The following is an 18,696-nucleotide window of genomic DNA, read 5'->3' on the forward strand; positions in this document are numbered from 1 at the left end:
TCGAGATAAAGTCGAGCAGATGAGACAACTGCAGCGCCAATCTAGGCCTTTAGGATCGTTTCAAAATTTCCAAGTACTAACAAAATCACTTTGTACGTTTAATGTATGCTTGGATTGAACCAAGCTCCGAGCCTCTGAGAAAATTTGAGCTACTTCAGAAATCAAAAGAATGCATGCATCTTCAGTTCTGCACCAATTGACGATGATGACCCGGTTGCTTTCTCATTCGATTTGGATGAAAATGAAAGATCCATTCTGTGTGAGCAGGGTATGATTTAAGCTTGAGTTCTCGTTCTGTGTTACCTTCGTATGGGAGGGAGGTCTCCTTTTGTGTATTCATGAGTCTTCTTCGTCGGGTTTGCTTGACTGAGAATTCGAGATATATATGCAGCTCTGAGTCATTTCATCTCTGGCATGCCCTGAATCTTTGGACGCACAACTTGCGTCCATGGGACGGTTCTGCTGCTGCATTGGCATTGCCGGCCATCATGTGCACCCGGAGGCTGCCCGACTGCCCGTCCATGTGTTGCGTTTGTTCAAGGCACCGCTGCCGTCTGCCGGAGAAGATGCCGGGCAGTGGGCGCCGCCGGCTCTTCGGTCTATCAAACTTGCTGAAGTCCAACTCCAAGTCACCTTGACTCTGCCAGCCTAGTCTAAAATTTCTGAGAAGGACACAGGGCGACTATTCATCAACTGAAAGATCGCCTTCTACTTCTAGCTGGAAAAATCGGTGTAAATTTGTGGCTACAAGCTTACAAGACTCGCATAGAAAACTGACTTCATCATTGCCGTGCTCATCTCATTCTAGCACCGAGAGATCCAATATGCACCACTTCTTCTTCTTCCTCTTCCTCATTTTCTTGCTTCCCCATGAAACCAGCTACTCGGCCGCCGCAGCTTCCGGCAGCGGTAGCCAGTGCAGCCGGCGGTGCGGCAGCACCGCCGTCCCCTACCCTTTTGGCTTCTCCGCCGGCTGTCCCATCCCGCTGTTCTGTGACGCCAGCATATCCACGCCGATGCTCCCATACATAGGAAAGAACGGCACAACGTACCGCGTGATAGCCTTCAACTCCACCACCCCTACCGGAATCGCATTCTATGCCGACGGCCAGGGCCGTCGGCATAGCCATGACTAGCCGTCGGGTCAGGCCTATGCCGACGGCCCCCATCGGCGGGGCCGTCGGCAACATATCCGTCGGCGTAGCCAGGATGACCGTCGGCATAGACCCTATGCCGACGGTGGCCGTACATCTATGCCGACGGCCTTGGCCGTCGGCAACGTCATCGCCTAACGGCGGCCGCCGTCAAGTGCTGCCCAATGGCTTCTCGCCACGTGGCGAGACGCCGTTCAGCATGGGCGTGTCTATGCCGACAGCCCAGCCGTCGGCTTAGTTTGAAATTATGCCGACGGCTAGGCCGTCGGCATAGACACGCCACGTGTCAGATACTGGGCGCTCCTGGGGCAGGTCTATGCCGACGGCCAGGCCGTCGGCATAGATTCTGTCCAGTTTTTTTTCTTTTTTCTGTTTCTTTTCAGCTCAATTCATTTGAATATATAACAAACAGCATATATAACAAACAGCATATACACAGCATCACACAACAAATTGGCATCGCTAAGAAGCATCGCAAAGCATCACACATATAAGTATCATCACCACAAAGCATATAAGAATCTCACAAACAACAATAAGATAAGTATCATCACAATCATACAAGGATCATAGCATCGAGAACAAGCAAGTATCATAGCATCGAGAAAGGCTTAAGCGCCAGGACGTCGAGCACCGCGGAGGTCGTCACCGCCAAGACCGCCGAAGCCCAGGTCGTCACTGCTAGCGGCAGCGCTACCGCCAAGACCGCCTCCGCCTCCGTCTCCGTGGATCGGAGTGGTCGGGCTCCGTGTCTCGGGAGTGTTGCGAAGACCACCGCCAACGGTAGATGCACCTGTTCCCTGGATGTTGAAAAGATATATTAACGGGATATAAGACTGTGTTGAAAGGCATGACATGCTTTGGGTGAATTGATTGGGGATGAACTAACCAGCGAGGGGCCAGCGTTCTGTGCCACAAACTCCTCAAAGGTCAGCAGCAGTGGTCGTGCTGGAGGACCCTCTGCTGATGGCCATTGAGGACACCTGCCGGCCGCCATTTCCTGAAAAGCGTGCTGCATCTCGCGATCCCTCTGTTGATGGTATGCATGAAGGCGGTCGTGCCACGCCATGGTCTCCTGGCGTGTGTACTCCATGTAGGCCTACAGTATGACATGATGAGACTCATAAAACTACTAAATGCGGAAAATAAAGGGAACAATGAAGATAAAAGGGAAAATCCTTACAGTTTGCTGCTCCTGAAAGAGGGACAGTGACGGTGCACTGCTCATGCGCGTGCTCGTGCGCTGGCTCAGGGTCGGGTCGATCCGACGGAGCTGTGTGTAGGAGATAGACGGAGTGATCACAGCATCGAGAACCGCCTCCCGACCGTGCTCCTTCGGCCCCATGCCCACCACCACCCTTTCGTCCAGATCCGCCGCAATGGGGTCAGGTGTGTCAGGATGTAACGCCAGATACCCTTCGGAGTAGGCCTTCTTCCTCCCCGCGGTCTTCTTGCCGTAGTACTTGGGCTCGCCAGGCTTGGGGTCCTTCCGCGTATGGGCGATCTCCCACGCCTGCATGTGTGAGAGCGGCCGCTTCAGTTTCTCCTCCTGCACCACCAAACAGAGGTTAGTCATACATAAGAAAGTGATGGTAAATAGAAGAAGAAGAATGTTTAATGGGGTTAGCTAGTCATACATTAACTGCCTTGTGGAGATAGTGGTTTCGGTTTCCCTGAGCATGTACTCCCTCCTTCCCTCGGTTAGCCTTGTTTTTGACTCTCATAGCCGCCCAGGCTCCAGCCTCATCACACCAAAGATCCACCAATGCCGCCCAGGACTCGTCTTTTCCATAACACCAATTTGGACACACCTACATAATAAAAGCATAATGGCATGTCAACACGAAACGGTGAAATGTACCACAAGGTAATGAAAGCATAATGAAAAATCTTTTATACTTACCGCCAAGAACTCGTCCCTCTCCAAGGTAATGCCCATCCTCCGCGCTTCTTCCTTGGTCATCTTCACACCAAGATAGTCGTGGTAGTATGTCGAGATGGCCACATAGCGCACCTCGTACTGCATCTGGCGGGCCTTCTTCTTGCATTGGCGTAGCACGATCGGGTCCGCTCTGCCCCTGTGCTCCGGGAGAACTCGATAGAATTTCTACAATCATGCACGAAACAAGAATGGAAGAAGCCATGAGTTAAATCATTCATGAAACTAGAATGGACTTGTGCTTCTGAAGAGAACTCACCCAGAAAGTGGTGATCACGGCCTTGGCATGGGTCCCATGCTCCGCGTGGAGGGCCGCTTCCCAGTGCTCCCAGCTCGTGGCCAAGACCCGATGGTCCGGGTGCCTGACTGGATCCGGACAGTACAACCCCGGCCAGTGTAACTTCAGCAGGACGGTGATGAGGCCGTTGGGAATACGGACCCCTTTAGAATATATCCAGTTGCTGCAAAAGAATGAACTATTAGCATGTGACAAGCAAAATAAATAACAACCGGAATGAGCATGTGACAAGCAAAATAATGAAATTATTATAAAGTGGCACTTACTCTTTCCCCGTGGGCTCAATGAGCCACTTCTGCTCCTCAGTAGCAGGAACCTGCTTTGGTAGCTTTGCGTTACCACACAGCCACCCCTTGTTGTCAACCCCCTCCCCGCCAGCACCATCATCCCCGCCACCACCCTCCTCCTCGCCTGCCTTCCCCTCCCCAACCTCCTCCTCATCCTCCTCCTCGTCCTCCTCCTCCACCTCCTCCTCGGCCCCATCCCGAACCTCCTCCTCCTCGCCTGCCTCGTCCTCCTCCTCCTCCTCCTCCTCCTCACCAGAGGAGGGTACCTCACTAGAGGAGGGTACCTCACTAGAGGATGGCCTCGAAGACAACACCCCTAAGTCGGTGAGGGTGCGCTCTTTCTGGCCGCGACCCCCTATAGTGGCTCTCCCCCCACCTCGCCCTCTAGGGGATCTCCCCCCGCCCCTCCTCCTCTAGGGGCACCTCTCCCTCGACCTCCCTGTGAGGAGTCATCGTCAAGTAGCCGGGGGGGAGGATTACGTGCTCGACCACTCCGACTAGGCAGGCCAACGACCTTGCGTAGGAAACCCACGCCGTCGGCCTTCCCCTTGCCCATGTTCCACGAACCTGCATTGAAAAGAGAATAAGCAATTAGTAAATTAATGAAATGAAGGAAAAGGCATGAAAATAAACACATTAATAAAAAGGCATAAAAGGCATATTCCTAAACTATAGAAAAAAAGACTTGACACGTACATCTGCTAGAAACCATATGAATCATCACTGTTGTAACCTCTTTCTCGGTCCGTCTCATCATCACTATCAATCATATCATCTTCGTTGTCTGACGGAGGTGGAGGCTCTTCCTCGTCGTCAGCGTCTAAGTTTAACTTTTCTAGCATAAGTATGTCATTTTCATTGACAATGGTCTCACCATCATTCCGTGCTTCGTCGTCGTTTGGATCCACATCATCATCACCCAATGGTCTAGCGTCATCGTTTCTAACCACATCATCATCATCAGGTTGCTCTTGATAGAACACTCCCTCGTATGTCATGGGGTTAATGTTGTAGTAATCGTCTTCATTCGGGTTCGGTAGCTTACCATGTGGCGACACCTTGAACACAACTTCCCAACCCTTTAGGTACTCTTTCTGGCATGGGTAAGGCAGATAATATACTTGTGTAGCTTGGGTAGCCGCAATGAAGAGATCGGCTCCGGCATAGACGGTTGATGGTTTAACTTCGACCAAACCAATGGAAGGCGTATGTTTTACCCCCTCCCGCGGATCGAACCATCGACATTTGAACACAGGCAGACTTAGGGTCTCGCGCCCCTGGTGGAATTTAATCTCGTATATATTTTGTACCCTTCCGTAGTAGTCTACTGAATTTTGACCGGGGGTGTACACTCCGGTATTTACAGTTTTGGGATCAGGCCGGCTGTTCTGGTGATCCTCTGTATGGAAGCGATACCCATTCACATCATACTTTTTACATGTCATGACGGCAGGGTCAAAACCCATGGAAACCCATCTCAATTCATCATCCATAGATATGTTCGGATCTTTTCCCTACAAGTATAATTGAAATTGTTGCGTGCATTAGTTAACTAATAAATGTTGAACTAGGTATTTAATAGGGGAGTGTGGACAATTACTTTCTCCATGAACCAAGCAACAAATTTTTTACGTCCAGGGTTTCCATGACGGAGAAGAGTAAGTGCCTCCGCCTCAGTAGGAGGATTCATTCCCGTCCATTCCTCTTGAACGAAATCACTAAAAAAAAAGAAAACCGGTGTTAAACCGGGACTAAGTGAACATAAAACATGATGATGTGGAAGACATAAAGGAATGGTGTAGTGGTATTACCTCATCCACACTTCCTCAACTTCCCTGATGTTGTGCAAGATATAGAACATGAGGTCCTCCCACTCTTGTCATGGCATGTTATAAGGTTTCGAGGCCCCAGCCCTCCCACTTTGCGCGTTGAATAGATAGAGCTTGGGTTGATAATTCGGCTCTTCTATATTGTATCGAGGCACCTTGTTATGCAGATGGGGAACGTGGTCTGGATAGTATGATGTCCTGAGGTCTGACACCTCCTCTAGGATAACTGCCTGAGCTATGGAAGCTTCAATCTTAGCTTTGTTTCCACATTTCGGTCGGAGATGCTTGTTCTGTTTCTCAGGGCCGTACTGCCAGCGATTCTGCACAGGCCCCCCCAACAATACCTCTTTCGCGAGGTGCAGAATGAGATGTGTCATCGGTGTAAAGAAGCCTGGCGGAAAGATCTTCTCTAGCTTGACTATCAACTCTGGTGCCTTCTTATGCAATTTTTCAATCACGTCTTTACTTACTTCTTTAGCACAGAGCGTGCGGAAGAAATGGCTTAGCTCGGCAAGCACTCGCCAGACATGCTCGGGGACATAGCCTCGAACCATCACCGGCATTATCCGCTCAATCCATACATGGTAGTCATGACTCTTCAGGCCGGTCACTTTGCCCGTTGAAAGATTGACTCCCTTACTTATATTCGATGCATAACCATCGGTGAACTTCAAAATGTGTTTCAGCCAGATAAGTACTTCCTTTTTTTCTGGCGGTTTAAGGACAAAGTCAGCATCTGGCTTGAACCAGTTTTTTCGACCGCCTGTGGGAGGCTTCATGTTCAGACGTGGTCTATCACAAATTCTCTGTTGATCGGCTCTAGCTTTAACGTTATCCTTCGTCTTATCAGGAATATTGAGGATCGTGTGGAAAAGGGACTCTGCCACATTCTTTTCGGTGTGCATCACATCGATATTGTAAGGAAGTTTGAGGTCCTTGAAATAGGGAAGCTGTGAGAAGGGGGTAATGTGAGTCCAGTTGTGCGTCTCACCATATCCCTCGAAGCCTTTGGCTTTGGCTTTGGCTTTGCCTTTGACTTTAGGCTGGAGAGCTTTTAGCTGAGCAAGAACATCTGCCCCCGAAAATGTTGGAATCTCGGTTACTTCATGAACAACCCGGCCTTTCGTGAAGTTCTTCTTGTCTTCCCTGTCTGGATGGTCTGGAGGGAGGAACTGTCGATGCAGGTCAAAGGCTACATACTTGCCACCCTTACTCAGCCAAATCATTCGCAGAGCCTGCATGCACACTGGGCATGGCATCTTCCCACTTGTACACCATCCGCAGAATAGAGCATAGCCGGGAAAGTCATGCATGCAATAGTGCAACCAAACTTTCATCAAGAAATTTCTCTGCAGATCCCGGTCGTATGTCAACGTCGGAAAGTACCAAGAATGGTGCAAAGTATCCACCAGCGGCTGCATAAACACACCCAATTGCTTCCCGGGATAATCAGGACCCGGAATGATGAGCGACAAGAACATGGTCTTGCGTTGCATTAGGGCACCGGGAGGAAGATTGAGCGGAATTACAAACACGGGCCAGCAGCTGTATGGATTGGACGACATACCATATGGATTCAACCCATCACCTGATATGGCTATTCTGACATTCCCAGCCTCGGCTGCTTCCTCGGGGTATTCTTCATCGAACGACTTCCATGCTTCCCCTTCCGATGGATGTACGATTTTTTTTGGATTGTACCTTATACCTTCCTTGTGCCACTTCATCATTTTGGCAGACTCCTTCGTGATGAAAAGGCGCTGCAATCTTTTTATAAAATCAAGATACCGAAGAACCTTAATGGGGATGGTTAGCTGCTTTTTCTCACCATCCTCACCGACCACCTCAATGTACCGAGACGAACCGCACTGCCTACAGTACTTGTCATCGGCATACTCGTGCCTAAACAAAAGGCAATTCTTCGGGCAAACATCTATTTTCTCATAATCCATAGAGAGTGCCTTCATGATTTTCTTTGTATCGTACATGCTTTTCGGCAGTTCATGACCCTCAGGGAGGCTGTTAGCCCACACTCCCAAGAATGCTTCGAAGCATTTCTGGCTACAGCCGTACTCAGCCTTGACTGCAATCAGTTGCGAGATGGCATCCAGCTGAGATATTTTCGCCCCCGCATAAAGTGGTTTCTTCGACGAGGCCAAGACCTCCAAGAAGGCCTTTGCGGTTGCCTCCGGCTCCTCCGGTTCATTCTCTGAAGGTGTCGCATTTCCCGTTTCTGCAACAATGACATCATCTAGCATGTCCCTGACCCCGTCGTCCTCATATCCATCGATGCGTTGTCGCATCACCTCCTCTCTACCACGGTCCTGCTCGGCTATGTTTATCGGCGGCATGTCAAAGTTTGGCATATATCCGTGCGTGCGAAGGTGCTCACTCATGTCCGTCTGATTTCTACGGTGACGTCTGGCACATCTCGCACAGGGGCATGGTGGGATAATTCTCATTGGACGACGGAATATCTCCTTCAAATAGACATCGGTTTTCGCGATCCACTCTGATGTTACTCGATTCCGACGGATAAAACCACTGTACATCCACTGATTATCTGCCATCCTCTGCTTTTTTGCAAGCCACACAACATAATTAAGGATTCATTTAAATTAATCACATCAAATTTTCAGTTTCTACCGCGTTTAATCCACCTACATCTCTAATAGGTAAAGATGGGTCCTAATCCCACCCAAGGATGTGTAGATTGAGTACGTTCTCCATTCTACCCCGTTCCGAGACAACATTTCGGCAGCACCTCCCCGCTGTTCTCCAGATACACGTCTAGGCAAATAGCCGAGAGAATGTGCTCCGGAGAACAATGGGGAGGCGCCGCCGAAATCCTGTCTCGGAACGGGGTAGAACATGGAGAACATACCCAATCTACACATCCTCGGGCTGTCCGTGGAAAACGCTGGACAATCCGAAAGAGCTGCGGTGATAAATATGCAATTGAATGCATATTTATCGATGCAACCCTTTCGGACGGGAGACGCCTAAGTTACGCCACTTGACTTGAAAATGAAATCTACTGGCATGAAAAAATGGAGGAGATGGACTTGTAGCTCACCCTCGGCTGTAGAGGAAGTAGTCAAAGAGCAGAGGGATGCTCAGGGGGACCAACGCGTCGGACAACGGTCACTCCGATGAATGCAACACCACAAAGCCTGCAAATTCCATCGCGACAAATAATTACAACATCACAACTCATAGAGCATATTTAAAACATTTAAACATGCATTCATTTATTTTTGCATCATGTAGGCAAAAAAAACTATAGGGGCTCATCATCTATTCATCACATATTCATCATCATCGTCTATCCATCTATATATCATGATGTAGTATCCACTCATCTATCCATCTATATATCAACAACAATTTTTTTTTCTCAACTAACCTATCAACAAAATTTTTATATCTTATAATCCATCTATCTAACTATTTATATATCTAACTAATCTATCCATCTAAACCCTAAACTAACTAACCTAACGTAGCAGCAGCAAGTAGCAAGCAGCGGCAGCAGCAACCAGCGGCAGCAGCAAGCATCAGCGCGGCAGCGGCGGCAGCAAGCAGCAAGCGGCAGCGGTAGCAGCAAAGCAGCAGCAGGGGGCTCACCGGCGAAGCAAGGGTAGGGCGGGGCGGCGACGAGGTCGGGGCGGAGAAGGGCGGCGACAGGCGGGGCAGTGGCGTCGGCCACCGGTGCAGTCGGGGATGGGCCCGCCGGGGACGGGGCGGCCGAGGACGGGGACGGGCCGGCCCGGCGGTGTCGACGGCCGTCTTGGGGCGGCGCGGGCAGTGAGGGCGGTGCGGCGGTGGTGGGGGAGGGGATGGGGGCGGCGCAGGCAGTGGGGGTGGTGCGGGGCGGCGCCGGAGTTGGGGAAGGGAGGGGATGGGATGGGGGCGGGGGCGGGGCGGCGCCGGAGTTGGGGAAGGGGATGGGGGAGGCGCGGGCAGTGGGGGCGGTGCGGGGCGGGGGCGGGGCGGCGCCGGAGTTGGGGAAGGGGAGGGGATGGGATGGGGGCGGGGACGGGGCGGCGCCGGAGTTGGGGAAGGGGATGGGGCAGCGGCGAGGGTCGGGATAGGGCGGCGGCGGCAGTTGGGTCGGTGAGGGAGATGGGGAATGGGTGGTGCGGGGGCGAACCGCAGTGGATAAGGCAATCCTATGCCGACGGCCAAACCGTCGGCATAGGCCTGGCCCTTTGCCATGTCATCGATCTGTGGCCGTGTGCACAGCTATGCCGACGGCCTTGTCGTTGGCATATCTCTATTTTTTTATTTTATTTAAATTTTGTTTTATTTTTTTTGTTTTTTCACAACATAAATGTGCCTTATCTAAACAAATAAATTTTGTTTTATTTTTTATTTGTTATTTATTTATATCGTAGGATAAGGTGGCCCTATGCCGACGGCCAGGCCGTCGGCATAGATTGCAACTACTTTTTTTTTTGAAAAAATAGTCCCACTTCGCCGAGGGAAAAGCAATTTGACCTGTTTAAATAGTTCACTAATCCATACGTCATAAGCTCCGGTATTCATTAGACTTATATGAAGAAAATGGACAGTTGCTGTGAACTTTTCAGTGCTCGGGCACCGGGCGTGCCCGGGCAGCCGGCCCGGTGCCCGAGCACTAAAAGGTTCACAGCAATTGTACATTTTCAATGATGAATACCAGAGTTTTTAATCAATTCAATTATTACATTTTTAGATTCTTAGTTTACCGTCTGTATGGGACCCGGTACCCGGCACCTAGAGGGGGGAAACGGGCGCGTCGGGTCTATACGGAGGGGATCTTGCCGTGGTTCTGGCCCGGATGTTGCTCCAAAGTGTTCCTATGGGCTGACCTACAACAACCGGGTGGATAGGTCCACTGCTCAAAGCCCGTCCGTGCAAAGTCAAAGGGCTAGATCCCGTGGTCAAACGCTACAGGGTTAGGCGGGACGGGGGCCCTGGGGGTAGCAATGCCACCCGAGCGTTGCACCGGGCCCTCATACATGCGGGGTGGTGTGGTGGCATGTCCCAAGAGGCGGCACGCATCTCCGGGGTGTGCCCCCCCTCACGGACGGCGCCGCCGCCGGCACCTGGAGGGGGGAAATGGGCGCGTCGGGTCTACACGGAGGGGATCTTGCCGTGGGTCTGGCACGGATGTTGCTCCAACGTGTTCCTATGGGCTGACCTACCACAACCGGGTGGATAGGTCCACTGCTCAAAGCCCGTCCGTGCAAAGTCAAAGGGCTAGATCCCGTGGTCAAACGCTACAGGGTTAGGCGGGACGGGGGCCCTTGGGGGTAGCAATGCCACCCGAGCGTCGCACCGGGCCCTCATACATGCGGGGTGGTGTGGTGGCATGTCCCAAGAGGTGGCACGCGTCTCCGGGGTGTGCCCCCCTCACGGACGGCGCCGCCGCCGGCACCTAGAGGGGGGAAACGGGCGCGTCGGGTCTACACGGAGGGGATCTTGCCGTGGGTCTGGCCCGGATGTTGCTCCAAAGTGTTCCTATGGGCTGACCTACCACAACCGGGTGGATAGGTCCACTGCTCAAAGCCCGTCCGTGCAAAGTCAAAGGGCTAGATCCCGTGGTCAAACGCTACAGGGTTAGGCGGGACGGGGGCCCTGGGGGGTAGCAATGCCACCCGAGCGTCGCACCGGGCCCTCATACATGCGGGGTGCTGTGGTGGCATGTCCCAAGAGGCGGCACGCGTCTCTGGGGTGTGCCCCCATCCAAGTGACGGCGGCACTGCTTTGCGTGCAGGGGGGCACACCGCGGAGCCTCAAGACGGGCGTCTACGCATGCCTGAACACTTTCACATATGCATCGGGACCCGTGCGATGTTTCAGTGACATAGCTACACCCCGAATCCCCCACCAACTAGAATTCCCTCCGTGTCGACCGTTTCCCCCCTCCGTGACATGGCGATAGCGACGTTCGTAATGGGGGGCAATCGATATACAATCAGGGTATGTTTTTTTAGATAAGGCATAATTATCTTATGCAAAAACAAAAACTAAAATAAAGTAAAAATGAGAAAATAAAGTAAAAATAAAAAAATAGTACCCGGTGCACACACGGAGGTGCAGTCCCACGGATCGATGACGTGGCACGGCACACGGATCGATGACGTGGCAGATGGGCCTATGCCGACGGCTATACCGTAGGCATATATTTGCCATAGGTAGTATAAAGCGAAATTTAAAATAAAACTAAATAAATGTATGCCGACGGCTAGGCCGTCGGCATATCTGTGCACACACGGAGGTGCAGTCCCACGGATCGATGACGTGGCATAGCACACGGATCGATGCCGTGGCAGAGGGGTATGGGCCAGGTCTATGCCGACGGCACAGCCGTCGGCATAGGGCTGGCACGGGTATGCCGACGGCCGCCGTTACCATCCGTCGGCGTAGGCTTGACGTCGTCAAACGGTCAGCGCTGACGGCAAGGGCTATGCCGACGGCCGCTCCTATGCCGACGGGCCCCGTAGGCATACCTCGAGCGGTCCTGACGGCCTCATATATGCCGACGGCCCCGTCGGCATATATGGATTTATGCCGACGGCTTTTCTACGCCTACGGCCTGCCCTTGGCCGTCGGCATAGCTGCATTTATGCCAACGGGTGCCGTCGGCATAGATTTGGCCGTCGGCAAACGAAGTTTTTCTGGTAGTGCACCTCCACCGTCGTTGTCGGTCTCCCGCCGTCGTGCAGCCGCAGCGTCCCCGAGGCCAGGAGGGAGCTCTCCGGGGGCAACTACGGTGTGTCATCTCGCACCTGGATGTCCCTCCGTGGCGGCTGCAGCGGGATCAACGCGTCGGCGGGCGTTGGATGGGGACTGAGTTTCTTCATCGTGAGATGTTGAAAATCAATCAACTTACTCCAAAGGTTCCTTCACCCTACCACATTTTATGTGTGGAAAAAGATCCAGATATGTTCTAAAACTTCTTAAAAGGTACTGTCTCTGTAACAAAATGTAAGACGTTTTTAACAATTATACATGAAAAAAATGTCCTATATTTTGTCAGAGTGAGTCAAAAGCACCTCAAACATAATAAAAAGTATATGAATGACTCAACACCATCAAATGACCACTAATATTGACAGAACGACTCCTCGATGCGTCGCTTTCCTACCCGAGCCGGCTTGACCTTGTCGACAACAGATGAAAAGTCTTCATGGATCCCTAAGGACTAGCGTCCCGAAGCCGCAGTTGTTACGATTTAACCTTTGAATTGATCTGAATGTCTTGACATCAAATCTCGGCCTCGTGCACGTACAACGAGAGATCCTAACATCACCACCACAAGGAGATGACAAGAAAATACGCCGGAGCTCCGTTGACTTTGTTCCAATGGACGAACTCAGGGATCAAAGCCCCGTAGACCAGCCCGAAGATGAAGCACCGCCATCCATTTGAATGTTGCCCTTGTGCCGAAAAAACCTTGAACCTAAACTACTAGCCAAAGCCCTATCACATTTTCTATCGATGCATTTATACAGGGTTCTCATTTTGTATCCCCGCATTTATTCAGTATTCTCTTTTCTATTTGTTTTATGTTGGCTAGTCTTGTATTAATTTATCCATATGCTGATATGCACATCGAGAAAGTTGTGATTGAGCTCCCATGCATGTACACTCTCTAGCAGGCTAGAATGTCCATTCTTTTGCATTGAGATCTGTGCATAGAAATTTCTCTGTTTTGTTTCTCCAAATGGGTAACCACTTATAAAGTTGAAACTTTGAAATTCAACATGTTTCGTACGGTATGTAGAATACTACTCAGGTCTTTTGGTGCACTGTAAATACCTAAATTGTTACTATGTTTCTTTTTGGGGTTTTATTATGGAGCTTACAAGAAACTCTATAACATTTTCCGCATGTATGCCTTTCATCATTTGCTCCATATTTTCCATGCAGCACATGCGTCTCGGTCGAAGCATAGAAGAAAGCTAGTAGCGGTGTTGGTGTCTGTTGTTTCCGTCGTGTTCCTACTTTCTCTCTCCATAGCGGCTTCCTTCCTCTTACCCCGTTGCCGAAGACGCAATACCATGAAGAAAACCAAACTAGCGTTGAAACTAGGGACAACATTCTTTCGTGGTGAACTTGTCGACGACGAACTTGACCAAGGAGTTGAGGGCCCCCGACGATTTTCTTACAACGAGCTTGCATCCGCGACCGACAATTTCTCTGATGATAGAGCGCTCGGGAGAGGAGGCTTTGGGTCTGTGTACCAAGGTTTTATGAGCAACATAAACTACGAAGTGGCTGTCAAGAGGGTCTCTGAGACTTCTCGACAGGGCTGGAAGGAGTTCGTCTCTGAGGTGCGGATCATTAGTCGTCTTAGGCACCACAATCTTGTGCAACTTATCGGTTGGTGCCATGGCGGTGACGAGCTCCTCCTTGTCTACGAGCTGATGCACAATGGCAGCCTCGATACTCATTTGTACACATCTGACTGTGTGCTGGCATGGCCTGTTAGGTACTCACTTCATTTCTTTATATAAGATGTATTGGTTTTTTGATAAGAATCTACAATGTAAGGTGCATTTCTTCTATTTCCTCGTAATCTCATATTTAGCCCTCCAGAAAAAAGAAAAGTATCTTTATCTCGTTTGGCTGTATCTTTCCTTGTAGAAAAAGAAGAAAACTATCTTTCCTCGATTACATGCATCTCGTAATTTCCTGGACTAACTGATTTACTTTTCATTGACCAACGAATTTGCCAAGGGTAATTTCGTCCTAACATCTTTATAATTATGTGTCTTGATCACCGTGTGGAAAATAATACACCTTACATAGAGAAATGGAGGAAGTATGTTGCTAGTTAATTAACCATTGAACAAATTTTGCAACAATTTAATTATATGCAATTCCTCACTTCTCTGTGATACTTTTAACATTTTTCAGGTATGAGATAGTGCTCGGTGTAGGTTCGGCGCTTCTATACCTGCATCAAGACACAAAACAGCGGGTCATGCACAGGGACATCAAGCCAAGCAACATCATGTTGGACGCGTCCTTCACCGCCAAACTCGGTGACTTTGGGCTCGCAAGGCTCATCAACGACGGCCGGAGATCGCACACGACCGGCATAGCTGGCACGATGGGGTACATTGATCCGGAGAGCCTACTAGCCGGCAGGGCGAGCGTCGAGTCGGATGTGTACAGCTTCGGAGTTGTCCTCCTCGAGGTCGCCTCTGGGCAGCGACCAACTCTAATCCAGGAAGACGGTGACGTTGTCCACCTGGTGCAGTGGGTGTGGGACTTGTACGGCAGAGGATCAATTATTGACGCTGCCGATGAGCGGCTTAGAGGGATGTTCGACGGCGGAGAGATTGAGCATGTTATGGTCGCGGGGCTCTGGTGCGCGCACCCTGACCGTGGCATGCGGCCATCCATCAGGCAAGCGATGAATGTGTTGCGGTTTGAAACACCATTGCCGAGCCTCCCGGCAAGAATGCCGGTGGCGACCTACGGGCCACCGACTAATCCTTTGAGTTCCGGGACTTCTGTGCTGAGCAGCATCAGTGGCCGGTGATCTGGGAACACTAGTTAAATTCTCCAGTTATTATAGAATCTTAGTACTATATGGCCCATGAGCAGGAAGAGACAAGTATATACAGAAATAAAATGTTGCCGCCATTGAGCATCTACAGCACAAACCCCATGTATATTGCCGGATGATCCTTATTTGCAAAAGAAACTCTTCCTCTACCTCCTCAGTTTCTTGCTCTGGGCTTGATGTCCCTATATGCACCACTTCTTTCTCTTCCTCCTCACTTTCTTGCTTCTCCATGAAATCTTATCCATTACAACTACCGCTTGCCGCCAGTTGATGATTCTTTTAGTTCATCATTGGCCAGCGACAGCGTGTGGAGGCCGACTCGATTCATTCAGCTCGAGACTGCATCCCCATCTGGGCCTTTAGGACGCTTTAGGATCGTCTAAACTTTCAAGTACCAACCACTTTGTAAGTTTGTATGTATGTGCTACGAAAAAAATATGTGTATGTATGTATGCTTGGACTGAACCAAACTCCATCGAAGTTTGAGTTTTATTTTTCTGATGAAAGGGAGGTTTATATATATTCCCGGCCTCACAAGTCACAACCTTTAACAAAGTTTGAACTACTTATATTCTCCTAATCCCTAATCCCTAATCCCTTATTCCCTAATCCCTATCCCTAATCCCTAATCCCTAATCCATAATCCCTAATCCCCATAATCCATTTTTATATTTATATTTTATTATTTATATATTAAAGCATCTATTGCTTCTGCCCGCCCGCTCACCGTCATCTAAACTACCCTCAAAGTTGCAAAGAATTACCCACCTCTGCCACCCCTAAGTGCAAAATTTAGATTCGTTTCTCCCCGTCCCTCGCGATCGATCCGGCCTCACGAGCTGGTGGTCTCTCCCCCGGAATTGAGCCCCTCACTGTAGAGAATGATTTGGTGCATCGATAATTGATTGATCGTGCACTAGGCACATATATATAGGTACAAGGGGTGCGACCGGTATCTTGTCTCCTAAGATACACGTACATACAGAGGGAGACAGACACTACAGGTACTGCATACAAGACCCAGACCTACGTACATGTACACATGTTCAACAGCCCCCCCCCCCCCCCCCCCCCCCCCCCGCAGTCAAAGCGTTGCCGGTGACGCAGAGACTGGACTGAAAGCCCTCGAATGTCGAGGTGGGTAGTCCCTTCGTCATGACATCGGCGAACTGCTGATCGGTGGGCACATGTAGAACACGAACACGACCAAGGGCGACGTGCTCCCGGACGAAGTGAATGTCGAGCTCAATATGCTTCGTCCGTCGGTGATGGACAGGGTTGGCAGCAAGGTAAACCGCGGAGACGTTGTCACAGTAGACAAGTGTCGCCTTGGTGACCTTGCATAGAAACTCCCGAAGTAGCTGTCGTAGCCAAGAGCACTCCGCGACGGCGTTGGCCACTGCCCGGTACTCAGCCTCTGCGCTCGATCGTGAGACCGTGGGTTGTCGTTTAGACGACCACGAAATCCGAGAGGGCCCGAGGTAGACGCAGTAGCCGGAGGTGGAGCGGCGAGTGTCGGGACACCCAGCCCAGTCGGCGTCGGAGTAGGCGACAAGGCTGGTGTCAGGTGATGCGGTCAGAGTGAGACCCATGGCTGTGGTGCCACGTATGTACCGAAGTATACGTTTCACGAGAGCCCAATGGGTGTCACGAGGAGCATGCATATGAAGGCACACCTGCTGGACAGCGTACTGAATGTCCGGACGCGTCAGTGTGAGGTACTGAAGCACACCGACGATGGAGCGGTAGAACGGAGCGTCAGACGCCGGAGAACCCTCGACGGCGGACACCTTAGCCTTCGTGTCGACAGGCGTAGGAGCAGCCTTGCAGTTAAGCATGCCCGCTCGCTCCAGAAGCTCGTAGGCGTACTTCTGCTGGTGCAGGAAGAAGCCAGTAGCCCGGCGCACTACCTCAATGCCGAGGAAGTAGTGGAGAGCCCCCAAGTCCTTGAGGGCGAACTCGGTGCCGAGGCGAGCTGTGATCTGCTGAAGTAGCGCTGGCGAGGAGGCAGTCAGGATGAAGTCGTCAACGTACAGGAGGAGGTACGCGGTGGCGGGGCCCTGGTGATAGACAAACAGTGAGGCATTGGACCGTGTGGACCGGAACCCCTGCTGCCGAGGGAAGGCCGCGATCCGCTGGTACCAGGCCCGAGGCGCCTGCTTCAACCCGTAGAGAGAACGAGAGAGCATGCACACATGGTCCGGATAGTCGGTGTCGACGAAACTAGTAGGCTGTTGACAGAACACCTGCTCGTCAAGATGACCATGCAAGAAAGCATTAGACACATCGAGCTGGTGAACCAGCCAGGCGCGAGAAACAGCAAGCTGGAGGACGGCTCAAATCGTGCCCGGTTTGACAACTGGGGCGAAGGTGTCGGTGAAGTCCACGCCGGCACGTTGGCGGAAGCCGCGCACCACCCAACACGCCTTGTAGCGCTCGAGAGAACCATCGGGGCGAGTCTTGTGGCGGAGGACCCACTTGCCAGTGATGACATTGGCACGGGGAGGCCGCGGAACAAGCTGCCACGTACGGTTGCTCTGTAGGGCGTCAAACTCCTCATGCATCGCAGCTAGCCAGTTCGGATCCCGAAGGGCTGCGCGAGCGGAGGTGGAGACGGCGCCGAGGTGGATGCAGCACAAGCATACTCGTCCGACGGGTAGAGCGTGCTGGGACAAAGTGTCCCGGTCCGAGCCCGAGTGACCACTCCGGTGAGGGGTGCAGCCACAGCGACGGGGGCCGCGGGGGCCGCAACAGGGGCCGCGGCGGGGGCCGCCGGGGGGACCGCGGCGGGGGCGGCCGAGGGGGCAGCTGCAGTGGCCGCGGCGACTGGGGCCACGGCAGGGGCCGCAGCGGGGGCCGCCGGCGTGGGGAGCGCGGGCAGGGCCGACTCCGGGGCGCGGCTGGGCGGTCCGCCAGAGGTGGCGGCAGTGGCGAACTGTGCCGCTGAAGACGCCGAAGGTGACGGTACCTGCTGAAACGGGAACACCAGCTCATCAAAGTACACATGCCGCAAAGTGAAAACGCGGCGGGACACTGGATCATAGCACCGGTAACCTTTGGTGTTGGGAGGATAACCAAGAAAAATGCAAGGAAGCGACCGGGGTGCGAGTTTGTGAGGAGCAGTGGACGCGGTGCTAGGATAACAGAGACACTCGAAGATGCGAAGACCATCATAAGATGGAACCGCACCGAAGAGGAGCTGGTGAGGAGTGTAGTTCCAGCGGGAACGACAGGGGCGAATGTTAATGAGGAGGCTGGCGGTCGCGAGCGCGTCCGGCCAGAACCGAGGAGGCACGTAGGAGTGGAAGAGCAACGTGCGGACACAGTCATTAAGAGTGCGAAGGACGCGCTCGGCGCGGCCATTCTGCTGAGACGTGTAGGGGCATGTGAGGCGAAAGATGGTGCCGTGGGACGCAAGTAAATTGCGGACGGCGACGTTGTCAAACTCCTTGCCGCTGTCAGTTTGCAAGGCGAGAATAGGACGACCGAATTGTGTGGTGACATATGAATAAAAGGCTGTGAGTGTGGCAAGAGCGTCGGACTTGCGACGGAGAGGGAATGTCCACACATAATGAGAAAAATCATCCAATATCACCAGATAGTATAAATAGCCCGTGTTGC

The 18,696-nt window shown here is 51.8% G+C and overlaps 1 protein-coding gene and 1 long non-coding RNA gene across 2 annotated transcripts; one reads left to right on the forward strand and one right to left on the reverse strand.

The window, feature by feature from the left end:
* Positions 1-824: 824 nt before the first annotated feature.
* On the forward strand, positions 825-15,048 carry LOC109738752 (L-type lectin-domain containing receptor kinase IX.1). Its single transcript, XM_020297854.4, has 4 exons — positions 825-1,075; positions 12,182-12,359; positions 13,313-13,989; positions 14,418-15,048. The coding sequence occupies exons 1-4, from the start codon at positions 825-827 to the stop codon at positions 15,046-15,048; spliced, it is 1,737 nt and encodes a 578-aa protein (XP_020153443.3).
* On the reverse strand, positions 2,106-3,216 carry LOC120964331 (uncharacterized). Its single transcript, XR_012183602.1, has 3 exons — positions 3,058-3,216; positions 2,338-2,965; positions 2,106-2,253 (listed from the first exon to the last, which is right to left on the reverse strand). It is a non-coding gene; the product is annotated as an uncharacterized lncRNA (long non-coding RNA).
* Positions 15,049-18,696: the final 3,648 nt, after the last annotated feature.

This window comes from Aegilops tauschii, chromosome 5 (assembly GCF_002575655.3).
Source record: "Aegilops tauschii subsp. strangulata cultivar AL8/78 chromosome 5, Aet v6.0, whole genome shotgun sequence".
Classification (NCBI taxonomy): Eukaryota; Viridiplantae; Streptophyta; class Magnoliopsida; order Poales; family Poaceae; genus Aegilops; species Aegilops tauschii.

Excerpts from the sequence above, each read along its gene's own strand:
- LOC109738752 (XM_020297854.4), top strand. The coding sequence starts at position 825 with ATGCACCACTTCTTCTTCTTCCTCTTCCTCATTTTCTTGCTTCCCCAT. Across the intron at positions 1,076-12,181 it reads GTGATAGCCTTCAACTCCAC|CACCTCCACCGTCGTTGTCG; the intron begins CACCCCTACCGG and ends TTTCTGGTAGTG. Across the intron at positions 13,990-14,417 it reads GTGCTGGCATGGCCTGTTAG|GTATGAGATAGTGCTCGGTG; the intron begins GTACTCACTTCA and ends AACATTTTTCAG.